General features: G+C 32.5%; 1 protein-coding gene across 1 annotated transcript; it reads right to left on the reverse strand.

The window, feature by feature from the left end:
* Positions 1-1,279: 1,279 nt before the first annotated feature.
* On the reverse strand, positions 1,280-6,947 carry LOC110994164 (pyruvate dehydrogenase E1 component subunit beta, mitochondrial). Its single transcript, XM_045631953.1, has 8 exons — positions 6,561-6,947; positions 5,932-6,085; positions 4,965-5,151; positions 4,394-4,516; positions 4,039-4,140; positions 2,909-3,028; positions 2,168-2,348; positions 1,280-1,413 (listed from the first exon to the last, which is right to left on the reverse strand). The coding sequence occupies exons 1-8, from the start codon at positions 6,767-6,769 to the stop codon at positions 1,389-1,391; spliced, it is 1,101 nt and encodes a 366-aa protein (XP_045487909.1). The 5' UTR covers positions 6,770-6,947; the 3' UTR covers positions 1,280-1,388.
* Positions 6,948-13,481: the final 6,534 nt, after the last annotated feature.

A 13,481-nucleotide genomic window follows, 5' to 3' on the forward strand; every position in this document is an offset into this window, starting at 1 on the left:
ATATCTAACGATCCAGCACATGGTCACACACGATATAACACAATGATAACAAAACTTTTTTTAAATTTCGGGACAGACTAAAATTAAAATTCGAATATTATTTAAAATTTGACACTGCGATGGTAGCGCCGTCCGTCGGATCCAATGTAAAACATTCCAAAATCAACAACAACTAATAAATTGAAAATTAATTAAAAAAACATTGTCCAGCGGACAAAATTGTGAATCTAAACCATTCCCAGATCCCCTTGAACACACACAAAAAATTTCGTCTAAATCGGTCCAGTCGTTTAGGAGGAGTTCAGTCACATACACACGCACACAATAAATATATATATTAAGATATTAAACTTTTACGATTTTTATAGACAAATATATGTGTTTATTTTTGTTATTTTATAGGTATGTAAACTATATGTATTATGTACTTATAAAAGATTTTAAGTCATATATTTGATACAAATAAACAGAAAACTGGTGGGTCGATTTTTAATTTCAGTCTCCTCAGTATCCCTTACTAACGTAAACTGTATGAAAAATACAAAAGATTGGTTTTTTAATCTTTACGTGTTATAGTTAAAAATGTTCTGCGTAATCGTAACTCTTAAAACGAACTTAGACAAATTATATCAAACCTTTTTTAACCTTCGCAAGTGTTCAATTTTGATCAAAAACGCGTAGTAGTCATACACAACGTATACAATGAGCAATAAATTAAAGCGGATGAGACCGCGAACAGCGTTTGAAAAAATTAAAAGTATCAAAACGTTTTGTACGCTCTACGCTAGCATCGCGTGTGAATTTTTTTTTATATAATACAAGCAAACGAGCCAAGGGGACGCCTAAAAAGGCAGTCATCGCAGCCCAGACAGACACCCATTTTTAATGGGTGCGTTGCCGGCCTTTAAGGGGTACGCTCAAATTTTGAATTGTTGGAGGTAGTATCTCTCAGGGAAGATGACCGGTAGTCGATTCCACAGTTTGCTAGTATACAAAAGAAAATACCTTGTGAAACGGACTGTGGAAGATTTCCAGCCATCAAGGTGATGCTGGTGAAATAATAGTACTGTGACAAATCCGTTTCCATAAAGAAAAATTATTAATTTATACAAAAGATATTATCAAGATAATTTCAGTAATTGAACAAAGATAGTAAGTAATTAGACACATGAGGCCGACATATGTGCTTTTTAATTTATGATACCAACCTCCGCCCATTACTTTATACCAATAAATTATTATGTACCGCTATTACACAAGGAGGGAAATTAAACGATAATTAAGTAATAATAATATAATTTCACCTAATAATCACATTCTGCTCGTCAACATATTCAAATAAATATAATTTATGTACACTTCGTCTGCGCAAGAGATTCCTAAGCAATCTAATTCGCAGCTTCACTTGCAATCCTGGAAAAAAACACGTTTTTATTACATTATTTCATAGAGAAATTAATATCAATCAAAATCTGTTATAACAACATCGAAAAGCCTACTTATATTTGTTCGTAAAAACCCGCTGACATTGTTATTAAGAACCTAATACAATAGAATTCAGTCGGGACCTTTGATTTTGACCAATATAAACGGTATCTTATTCGAAACGATGATTTGAAGATGGCGCTAATACGGAAATACAGTCAAAATCGTTTAGATTAGTATTTCCGAATTAGCGTCATCTTTTGTCGGCATTGAAAGGTTTTAAAATAAATAATGACCCATGACTATTATAGAATTACATCCTCACGTTCGTCAGAAATGAGTTTTCAAGTACCGCCTAGTGTAAGTTGAAATTTGTATTGGAACTTTTCATAGAGAAGTCTGAATTTTGCCTAGGGTGCGTTCAATTATTACGTCACCCAATGTATATTCTTACCCCCCCCCCCCTCTATGAAACGCGCCAAAACGTATGTTTTCTGAATCCCAGTGACTTATACCTTATATGACATTATACCTAAAAGATACCATTTATGTAGTGTAAAGTATCGAAAAATCGAAAATAATATTAACAATAACGCATAATTCAATCCTCGCCCCGAAGCGTAACATTACACGACAAACCCCCCTCAAAATTCGTAAAACTTGAACGCACCCCTACCCGGAAATCGAACCCGAGCTTTCGCCTCCAACTACTACACCAATAAGACCGTTAAAATATACTCACTGGTTCGCCAATACGGCACTAGCAGCGGCGACTACATCCGGAGGTCGTGGCAGAGCGAGCGTTTCCAACGAACGCGCGTACGGCATCGGAACGTCTGCGCCCGTAACACGCCATACTGGGGCGTCTAATTCGAAGAATGCGGGCGATTCCATTATGCGAGCGCATATCTCTGCACCGATACCTGAAATTGTTTTTATTCAAACATGAATTATTAAAAAAATACTGCCAGCTATCAAATCTGAAGAATGTAAGATCTGGCAATATTCTTTCTCTCATTTTGATTACTAAGTTTTTGTTTTACTTAATAGTTGTAATGAGCTAATTATACACCATAGTAGTCTTAAGCAATATTTATAAATTATATTCATATTAAGTTTTTAAACATACAGTGTTAACTATATAGAGACGGTGTAGCGAATGCCTTCTTTATATAGTAATAGAATAGTTATATTAGACAAGAAAATTACAATTAAACAATTCAAACAGCCTGGGAACAGTAAAGGGTAATTTAAAAAAAAAACTTATAAAGCAATGCTTATCGCTCTTGGCTAATTGTTATTTTTTGTATAAAATAAACTTTTAATGACGATGATTACAATAAAAATCTTGTATAGTTTCAGATACATTACATCAGAGAACAATCTCTGTCAAGTTCCTAAGGATTATACATATAATGATAAAGTTGAATAAGAATAAATCATCCATCAGCGATATAACCTTCAACCAGTCAACAATACAAACCTGACTGGGGCCATCCTTGTTCAACGGTGATGAGATGGTGAGTCTTGGAAATAGATCGGGCAATTGTGTCCATGTCCAATGGCCTGATAGTACGTAGATTGATAACTTCACACTCAATACCTGAAATTAAGTATTTATGTAATGAAATTACATTTCATTAATTTGAATTTGGTGCGCTTCGTGTTTTTACACAAGTTGTTTTTGTAAAATAGCGGATGACGTTCAGATATTTAGTACAGAGAGATAAATTAAAAGATATAATTGAGGAGGCGAATAAATATTAAAAAAAAAAAATATTTTCTAAACTTTGGTTTAAAGATACTCTATTTCTCAAAGAATTACTTTTACTTCGTGAGAAAATTTAAAGTTGTCTACATCAATGTTCTTATTTTTTTTAGAAAATAAGCTATATAAAATATTAATTACTCTGCAAATATGTATTAAAATGTAAACTATCTTTATGTAACATTGATTTGCCATTTTATGCCATTTGGTAAACTTCTACCTATTGAGCTTTGTATTTTATTTTTATTAGTCTTATTAGCAATGACGAGTGTGCGATAGTTAGAAAATAGCAGTACATATATTGATGTTCATATATTTTTAAAATAACACCTGTCTTTTAGACAAGTAAAGTTAAGGATTAACTTATAAACTATTTATAAAATATAGGCTAAAGATACCATAGCGTTTGTTACTATTTGCTTCAAAATAGAAAATGTTACCTAGTAACCAACATCATACAATCCTTTATCATTAAGTCCTACTTAAATATAATATAAATTGCTCGATGACGATGTTTAACACACAAATAATAAGTGACTTTTCTCCTAGTTCAAAACTACCTTTTTAATGATAAAAGATGTTATCACATTACCTATCAACTTAATGAGTAGGTATAAAATAAAATATGATTTTAAAGATGTGTAATCTATGCATAAGGATAGGAATTTTAGATTTAATTTGATTTTTTTTTATAGAACAGGGGCAAACGGGCAGGAGGCTCACCTGATGTTAAGTGATACCGCTGCCCATGGACACTCTCAATGCCAGAGGCCTTTTTCAAGCTGCGTTCAAGAATTGGTACGCTCTTTTCTTGAAATGCAAAGAAATTAAACCATTGCAAATACCTTTTCCGGCGAGTTCGTTGGCTGCCTGCAACGCTGTTTCAGTCGCTCTGCCCGCACACACTAGAGTTATGTGCGATCCTTCGCGTTCTATTTTCGCTTTTCCTGTAAGATATAACCAAAGTATATAGTATAGTAGTGAGGGTAAGTATATAGACCTATAGTAAGGTACATTTACAATACTTAAGGTAATAATGTATAGACATTGATAATATACATATAAATACTCCACTTAATTTGTTACAGTATAAAAATATTTCTGACTAAAAGAATCTTGTGTTTCAATTTAAGTATTGCTTAAGCATGGGTTGGGTTGGGCGAGTAATCATAACACTTTAATAAATACATATGTATGTACCTATAGGCAGTACAAAGTCAGAAGATAGTGCCTCATCTGACATTGGGAACTGTACTCCATACATGATTTCATCTTCCAAAAACACTACCGGGTCTGGGTCACGGATGGCTGCTTTTAGAAGACCTGAAAAAAAAATACACCATCATCATAGTTTTAGATTCATTATGTTGTTCCAATCAATGAAACTGTGCATCAAAAAAATTGTTTAAGGACAACAGCTGAATCTCTTGAAAAACCTATTTTAGAGACGACACCGCTTTTTATATTTTCGTATGTAAGTTAATGTTGACATGTGTTTTTCCTAATTTTGTGGTCCAAATAAAAAAAAAACCTATAAAAATTGTATGAGAAAAATGATTATGATCCATAAACATAAACAGTTTAGATCAGCTAAACACTTATATGAAATAATAATGTATAAAGAACAAATGAAAATCATTCTTACTTGCATTGGTGTTTTAGCTATTTATAAATCTAAATATATTGCTTTTAAGATTAAAAGGTTTATTGTCAGGTTCTCAACATATTGTAATCATGGTATATGCTACAGCTATTGAGAATGACGACTTACCCTTTGCATCTTCAGAGGAATAAGGCATGATAACTTTAAGTCCAGGACAATGGCTGTACCAGGCACCAAAGCACTGTGAGTGTTGAGCTGCAACTCCTGCCGCAGCACCATTGGGACCTCGGAATACAATTGAAACTGGTACTCCACCCGCCGACATGTAGAATGTTTTTGCTGCTGAATTAATTATCTGAAACATGTGTTAATTTCTTTTAAAAAAATATTTTAAGTTAAGTTGCTTATTTTAAAACAGGATCAGAACATTGCACTATAGGATAACTAAAATTTTATGAAGACATTTTATTGTTAAGTTTTGTTTGTACATATGCCATGTATGTATAAAGTATTGAGTGATTATGAATAGTGTTGTTATTACACCAAAGCAAATGTAAGATAGTCATAGTCATAATATCTTTATTCATTTAGGTAAACATGTACACTTATGAACGTCAAGAAAAATAAATTAAATTAATTGTAAATTTACATTTCCCACCAGTTCGCAAGTCAAGGGCGTAGAGCGGGTAAGAAGAACGGGTAGAAGTACATTTATCAAACAAAACACAAAAAATTTATAGTGTATGTACATTTAAAGGGTTATTTTTAAAATCTTCTAATTAACAAATGCTACAAGTCATATATATGATAATATATTTTATATATGATTTAAAAGGTAAATAGAATCTTTAAAAAAATCATAATTTTATAACAAGAATAGTAAAAAAAATTTTTTTTTTAAAGCAAAAGATGTACATATGTGTATAATACAAATAAAAGTGTTATTTAAAAGAAATATTGATAATATATAAAAGACAATAACCATTCATTTCTATTTAAGAAAATTTATTATCATTATAAATTATCATAATTCTATAAACACAATATCAGACACTTCTGATGTTTTAGTGCAACTAGTAAAAAATATAATTAATAAAGAAAAGCAAACTAATTGTGTATCCAAATTGTAACTTACATGGTCAATAGCCTGCATGGAGAAATTAAATGTCATAAATTCACAAACTGGTTTGAGTCCAGCAAATGCTGCACCAACAGCAATACCAGCAAAACCGATTTCTGTAATTGGTGTGTCAATAACTCTTCTGTCTCCATATTTCTTCCATAATCCTCTAAAATGTTTAAGAATAATACTATAAATTAGTAAATATTATAGCCTATTTTTTTGTAAAAACTATTAAATTTGTTGACTACCATAAAGTGTTAATCTCTAAGTAAAACTTCTAATTACTTAGAGATTAACATTTGGTAACACAATGTGTTATACATACCTGTCATGTATATATATCTAAGATAGAGAAAATTATTTTTCTAATTATAGTATTTAATAATATTTACTCCAGTCGTTTAATAGAATCATAACCGTTATTTATTATCAAAAGATTTCTTGATGCTACAAGAAATTAATGAAAAACTGTCAATGTCAACAAACATGCATTATATAATAATTAGAAGAGATTGAAACTTCTATAGATAAGGCGTTCGTAGATACAGGATCTTAGCAAATAACCACTTTAGACATTCATTACATTCTTATCGGCTTACAATAAAAAGTAGAAAAATCAGTATCAAGGTTATTTTCATTACCGTGTTACTTTATAAGCACCATCATATTGAGCTACTTCTTCACCTAAGACAAATACTTTGTCATCTCTTTCCATCTCTTCGTCAATGGCCTGGTTTAAGGCATCTCGTACGGTAACTGGCTTTGATGATAAAGCCTTCGATGTAGAAAAACTACGGCGAGTAATGCGAGCAAGCAATCCAAAGAGAACCGGTGGGGATTTCAACGCCATTTTCACTTACACTTATGATTATTACACTTAAATGCTTATTGAAACAATTATATTAACCTTGTGAGAAGGTTTTATGAGTTAAATTCCTTGAATTATTGTGGGAAAGATGTTAAAATCTCCACTAGAAGATCACGAAGGATGAATGGAGGTCGTGGTAACCACTTATTCTACGTCAAAGTCATCGCAGGGCGTCAAGCTGTCTAAACAAGACTGCCAGGTGTCAAGTATTAAAATGTACAACATTAATGTCTGTGACTATCTAGCAATCTGAATTACTTGATTACAGTCATTTATTTGTTTCGATTTTTCATTTATTGTCGATTAAATAAATAAATAAATTATTATATTAATATAAACACCGATATTCCTGAATACTTTTTTTGTAATAGTGATATTGTTGTATGTAACGCACTATCTTTTTTCAAATTAGATTTTCACGACGTGCATTAATAACTGCTAATAAAAATACCTAATAAGACATTGCGGTATTATTTTATGTATATAAATTATATAAGATATTGTGCAGTAACTCAGTTTTTGTTCAATATCCTGTGTGAACAGTTTTCTGACAATTCCAGTGGACTACCATTAAGAGAAATAAGCGCATAAGCTCGGGAAATATATTATCATATTATTTATTACATGTTTTGCACGATGAACTTATGCCTATGCGATAACCTAGGGTCCTGACAAAGAGTACCTTGTTGTTAGTTTTCAAAGAATCGGGTAATTAACATGGCCTCAAAGTTTTTAGGTGGCGATCGTATCGTAATACTAATATCGTAACTTATATAATTCAACAACATTTTTATCCACTACGACACATAATGTTAGTATTCATCCAATTCTAAAGATAATATTTATAAGGATTGAGAGGACCATTAGCGAGTGTTTAAGTGACGGAAGGCGCAGAAATTATAACCCGTATGAACGTGTTCACTGACTGATGTCCTTTACTCTAAGAGATGACGAATTTAAAATATATATACATATTTGGAAAGGTGCTCCTATCTATTGTAGCTTAACTGAGTCACTATGAGGTATTAAATACGTAATTGACGTGTGAGTTTCTTACTTAGCACAAAATCACGAATCTGAATTTTATCCTGAATCTAACCAAAATTGGTGTCACCATACACAAATGTGATTTCAAATACCATCCATTTCATACTTTTTAAATCTTATTATATGTACATTATTTTTTTAGAAGTTTCACATACTTACAGATCAAACATAAGCCTCGATCTCACAGTCACGTATATATTTAGAAAATTGTTTTTATCTCTAGGGCTATCGTTATTGCCACAGAGCGTTCCCCGCGGTGATAAATCAAAACCGGGCGTCGACCCGCCTCTGACGATCTCATATCTGATGCAGCTAAGAATAGATCATTCTAATATTTTTTTACCTAATATTATCACTTTCCGGTTTAAAGACCTCTATCCCATGTATTCATTCTTGATTATGTTAGTTTAGTATATTATGTTTTTCTTTTTTTATACATATTTTTCCAATGGTATTTGATATAATTTTACCAGGCTCCCTTGTAATGTGCCAATAAGCTATTATTTAAGGGACTTCTACATGACTTGATGTCATTTTGGATAGGGCGGGACATTGAAGGTGTAAAGAATATATAATGTCATTTTGACGCGACGGAATATTGGGTGCCAACTACTCGCACTTAACTCACCTGCCTTTTTTTGAAATCCGGTCTACGGACGTTACGGATGTGTGATGATTATTTTGTAAATAATATATGAAATATTCTTTTGATTTATTTTCGAAATTAAATACCCTTTCGATCATCAAGACTAAACTAAACTAAACTAAACTGTAGTAATGATATAAGAAGAAAAGATGTGTCATGAAATCCTTTCGCTGCTCCGCTCTATATATAGGAAAAAGACTTTGAATTTAATATTATATAAATATATAAGTATTTCTCGGGCAGATGTCGATGAGTACCGGAACAAACTTGTGTCTGAAGTAGAAACCCTACTACGTGGAGTCTCTGACTGGGGCAGACTAAACCTAGTCCAATTTAACCCCAAAAAGACACAAGTTTGCGCGTTTTCCGCTAAAAAAACACCCTTTGTCGCTACTCCTCTTTTCGAAAACACTCTCCTTAAAGCCACAGCCAGCATTGGAATACTTGGCGTTGACATATCGAACGACGTTCAGTTTCGCGGTCACTTGGAGGGAAAGGCAAAATTAGCCTCCAAAAAGCTCGGTGTGCTCAGCAGGGCGAGACGGTACTTCACTCCGGGCCACCGCTTGCAACTATATAAAGCGCAAATTCGGCCCCACATGGAGTACTGTTCCCACCTTTGGGCGGGTGCTCCCCAGTACCAGCTTCTTCCACTTGACCGTATTCAACGAAGAGCGGTTCGAATCGTTGACGACCAAAATCTCTCCAAGCGGCTTGATCCTTTGGCGTTGCGTAGAGATGTGGGGTCTCTCTGCATCTTCTACCGCATTTACCATGGAGAGTGTTCAGAGGAGTTGTTCGGATTAATACCTGCAGCTGAGTTTCATCATCGGACGTCGAGGCAGAATACGAAATTCCACCCGTATCACCTCGACGTCCGCCGTTCCACAACTGCGCGTTTTTCCAGGCAGTTTTTGCCGCGCACCACCACTCTGTGGAACCAGCTGCCAACTGAAGTATTTCCGAACCAATTCGACTTATGGTCCTTCAAGAAAAGAGCGTACCAATTCTTAAAAGGCCGGCAACGCACTCGCGAGCCTTCTGGCATTGAGGGTGTCCATGGGCGGCGGTATCACTTAACATCAGGTGAGCCTCCTGCCCGTTTGCCCCCTGTTCTATAAAAAAAAAAAAAAAAAAAATATAAATTGTAATAGGAAAATCTACCTTATATAGAGTGTAGACTTAAATGGCCACGATCGTAATTTATTTTGAACTCTACAAATTCAAAGGGAGAGTTATGTTTCGTTACCCCTTTGATCCTATATTGAGTTTATTATAAGTCGTTGTTCGTAATAATTTAACAGTAAAAGCAATTTTTATACATCTATTTATTCGTATATTATGTATTTGTTACTAAGAATATATTGTCTTTCAATCATTGTGAATATACCAGAAAATATAATATTGATTCATACACATTTGACTTTTATTAGCTCATTTATTGTTCACACTTCGTCACCTTAAATGTACATATAAAAGCTTACATAAGTTATAAAGCAATGGCTGCTTTATCACTAACCAGCGATTCCTTTTAGGTAACAAAAAATAAAATACCTATCGAGAGTAAAGAGACGTGTATAACTCAATTAACAAAAAATATAAATTCAAGTAACTTCAATTAACAAAAAATCTAAAAAATAAAACATAATCTTCGATCTTATGGATAATGAATCTGAAATAATATATTTAAGTAGTTAATTTAACATTTAAAGGTAGGACAGAAATACTTAAATTGGAGATTCTTAAATGAATTTCGTTTTAAGAGTAGCAGTTTCACGAATTAGACTGCCATTCGAACGCAATTCAAAAAAATAGTTGGTTATGGTATTAAAACAGGGTATAGACATGTGAACAAAAATCTTTCTTTCAACTTCGATTTTGTTCCCTTTGTAGTAGGAGTAGTACTCTTGGGCACAGGTGCTAATTAAAGATTTAAGCTGGCACCTGGTAGATAGTACTGGTGACTCCAGAGCTGGTAAATAAGTATCGCAAGTCAGCGTTAAAGGGTGTTCCTTTACTACAACTTTTTTACTACAAGGACTAAACTTTTTAAATTTGTTTAATTTATGCATATAATATAATTTTTAAATTATAAATAATAACATATTATTCCATTATGTAGATTAAGAATTTTGTAAATACTGTATATTTGTGTTGGAAATAAACCTATTTTATATTATTTTATTTGTGCTTACCAACTCACCATAAGACTATGTGATTCGACGAAAACGTCACCATATTCTAGAGCTACAAGACCGGTAGCAGCTGTATGCAGAAGATGAGTAGATGCTTCCAATGGGAAGTCACTCCACACGACAGCAAATTCGCTCATAGCCTTAAGGATAATTGCAAATTACCGCATAGAAGCTTTTTTTATTTAGTATAAAAAATAAACAAAAACGACACTCTACGTAAATTACGGCAATATAATTAAAATAGATAATAAACATGGATGAATGGCTTAAAAATAATGTATAGTAAATGGGTAGGGTAAATTTCTCATCAAAGGGAAGCTAACCAAATGTATCCAGACAGCAATACCCTTTAAAAGATAAACTCTCAACTTGATAAGACTGAATAGATTTAATATTGAGCAGGGTTTGTATTTGTTCGTTAATTCAGTTTTAATTAATTATAGGTACATGTATCAAAAGTTCTGTTTCCGTGTTTGGTTTGATTTCGAGTAATATTATAAAGGAAGAGATCGCTAATATGGCTGCCCCTTATTTTAATGTACTACTAATACTTTAAAAGATATATTTATTTATTTTTATTTATTGTAGTTAAGTATTCCTATAGCTAATCATGAAACAATATTTAAATAATTATATAATACATATACAAAAGCAAAAACGGAATACACATTGAAACAGAAACATAAAGCACAGTTCATACTAAATTCTAAATTATAAGTTCTTAGATTGATTGATTGGTAGATTATAATATATATTTAATATGAAGGAACAGACAAAGCCCTTATTAGTAAAAGATACCTGAGTTTTTTTAAAATATTTTTTAAGAACTTTTTAATCACATTAAATATATCGATTTGCTGGTAATTTATGCTGTAATCTGTAGGTATACGATACATAACTGAGTTTCGTAAATAGTTCGTATTAGATCCAGGAATTTGGAATAATTGGGTTTGCCTTGTACTGTGTGATGAAGGGGTCTTAAATAGCAAAAGCGACAACAAGTCAGGGCAGTTAATTGAACCATTGCAAATATCATGTAAAAATAGAAGGTCATATTGTTTACGTCTATATTCAAGGGATTCAATACCAAAGTACTTGCAGGAATCTAAGTAGCTACTTAATATATAACAGTAAGAATTAGGAACATCTGAGGCAAGATTACTACTACCACCTTTGTTTGTGTGACAAATCATGTGCTAGACGCAGGTGCGTAGAGTATTTAATATCAACAACATTATATTTTTATTTTCGCCATAAAACGTTTCGTTGGAAATATTCCTTCATTATCAGCTAAATAAATTAAATATTCCAGTTTTTACGGGTCCGTTTCAATGGGTGAACCAAGTTTACGAGCGCTAGACGTACCACCGATTTGATTGTGATATACAATTTTATGTTTTATGTAATCATGTTAACATTGTTGTTTAAGAATATAAAAGTGTATTATTAAAGAGTATTAAAATTTGTGGTTTTTGACTTTATAACTGAAAAAAATACTTATTTGTTGTTCATTTCATTATTTAAGCCTTTGGTTAGAGACGTAGGGTTTCTGTAAACCGCATTTACCATGAAAAGTGTTGAGAGGAGTCGTTGAGATTAATAGCTGCAGCTGATCTGATGAAGCATCAAAATTTTCACGTCGTTTCACATCTACTCACTGAAATATTTCCGACTAGATTCGAATTAGGATCCTTCAAGAAAAGAGACTTCTTATTTTTAAAAGGCTGGAAACGCACTTGCGAGCCCTTTAGCAAGATGTGTGTGCATGGGCATCACTAACATCCGGCGGACTTCCTACCCGTTTGCTCCCCGTTATAGAAATGTAGGACTTTTTAATATTACCTATGAAAAAACTATATTTCATTTAAATTCAAACATCCATGAATAATCAATTCCTATGTTCTGTGGGCTGTGATAGTCGCTATATTGGGTAAGGTGGGAAAAACTATTATATCAATGTTCTAAAAAACCTACGTAAAAAAATATTGTTCTTTAATTTTACTGAATTTCTAATGATAACGCCAAATTCATTTGCTGGCAGTATTTCTTATTATACCTAGAAATCTCGAGCGAGAATAGTCAGGCTTGACAAGTCAGTATGTCAATAGGGTTGATTGGGAAATATGTCGCTAATAAAGTATCAAGTAGATTAGGAGGTCGCACCAGATTGAGGCCGCAGCGCTGATCGCATCCTTTAGTCTGGCAGTTGCTGATACAATTGACTAAGAACTGTCTTTTCACTTTGGATTTTACTAAAACGGTAAAGTACGTACCATTATTGGTCATTATGTTTTTATTATGGATATATTTCTTTTGTTTATAATAACTTTATAATGGACAGGAAGCGTATTTTATTTGAAATTTAGTTACGTGATTTTTGTATCTATTTACCTAAATTGGTTTATGATTCTAATCTAGTGGCATTATTGTTCCTTATTCTTGCTTACTTGGTATTGGATTTTCCTTTGATTGAGAAGTTTCAAAAGTTTCAGAATATTGTTTTACGTACACTTTTCTTTCGAATCAATAATTAAAGTTCTGTAAAAATAGAAGAAAATGAAATGAAATACATTATACGTATTGCGTACATAGAAATCGCGTTCTTAACCAAGAGTCTACAAAGATCGCCTGGTTAACTAATAAACTAATCCCCACACTAGGATATTCCTGTGTTATGGGTAAACAGATACATCCGATGGATCGCGGAAAATAAAAACAAATAGGTTAAAAAATTACAATAAAAGAAAAGTCTTTTATGAAAAACCTAAATAAAGCAAAATACTTATTATATATAATAAATAATTAT

Source organism: Pieris rapae, chromosome 17 (genome assembly GCF_905147795.1).
Source record: "Pieris rapae chromosome 17, ilPieRapa1.1, whole genome shotgun sequence".
Taxonomy (NCBI): domain Eukaryota; kingdom Metazoa; phylum Arthropoda; class Insecta; order Lepidoptera; family Pieridae; genus Pieris; species Pieris rapae.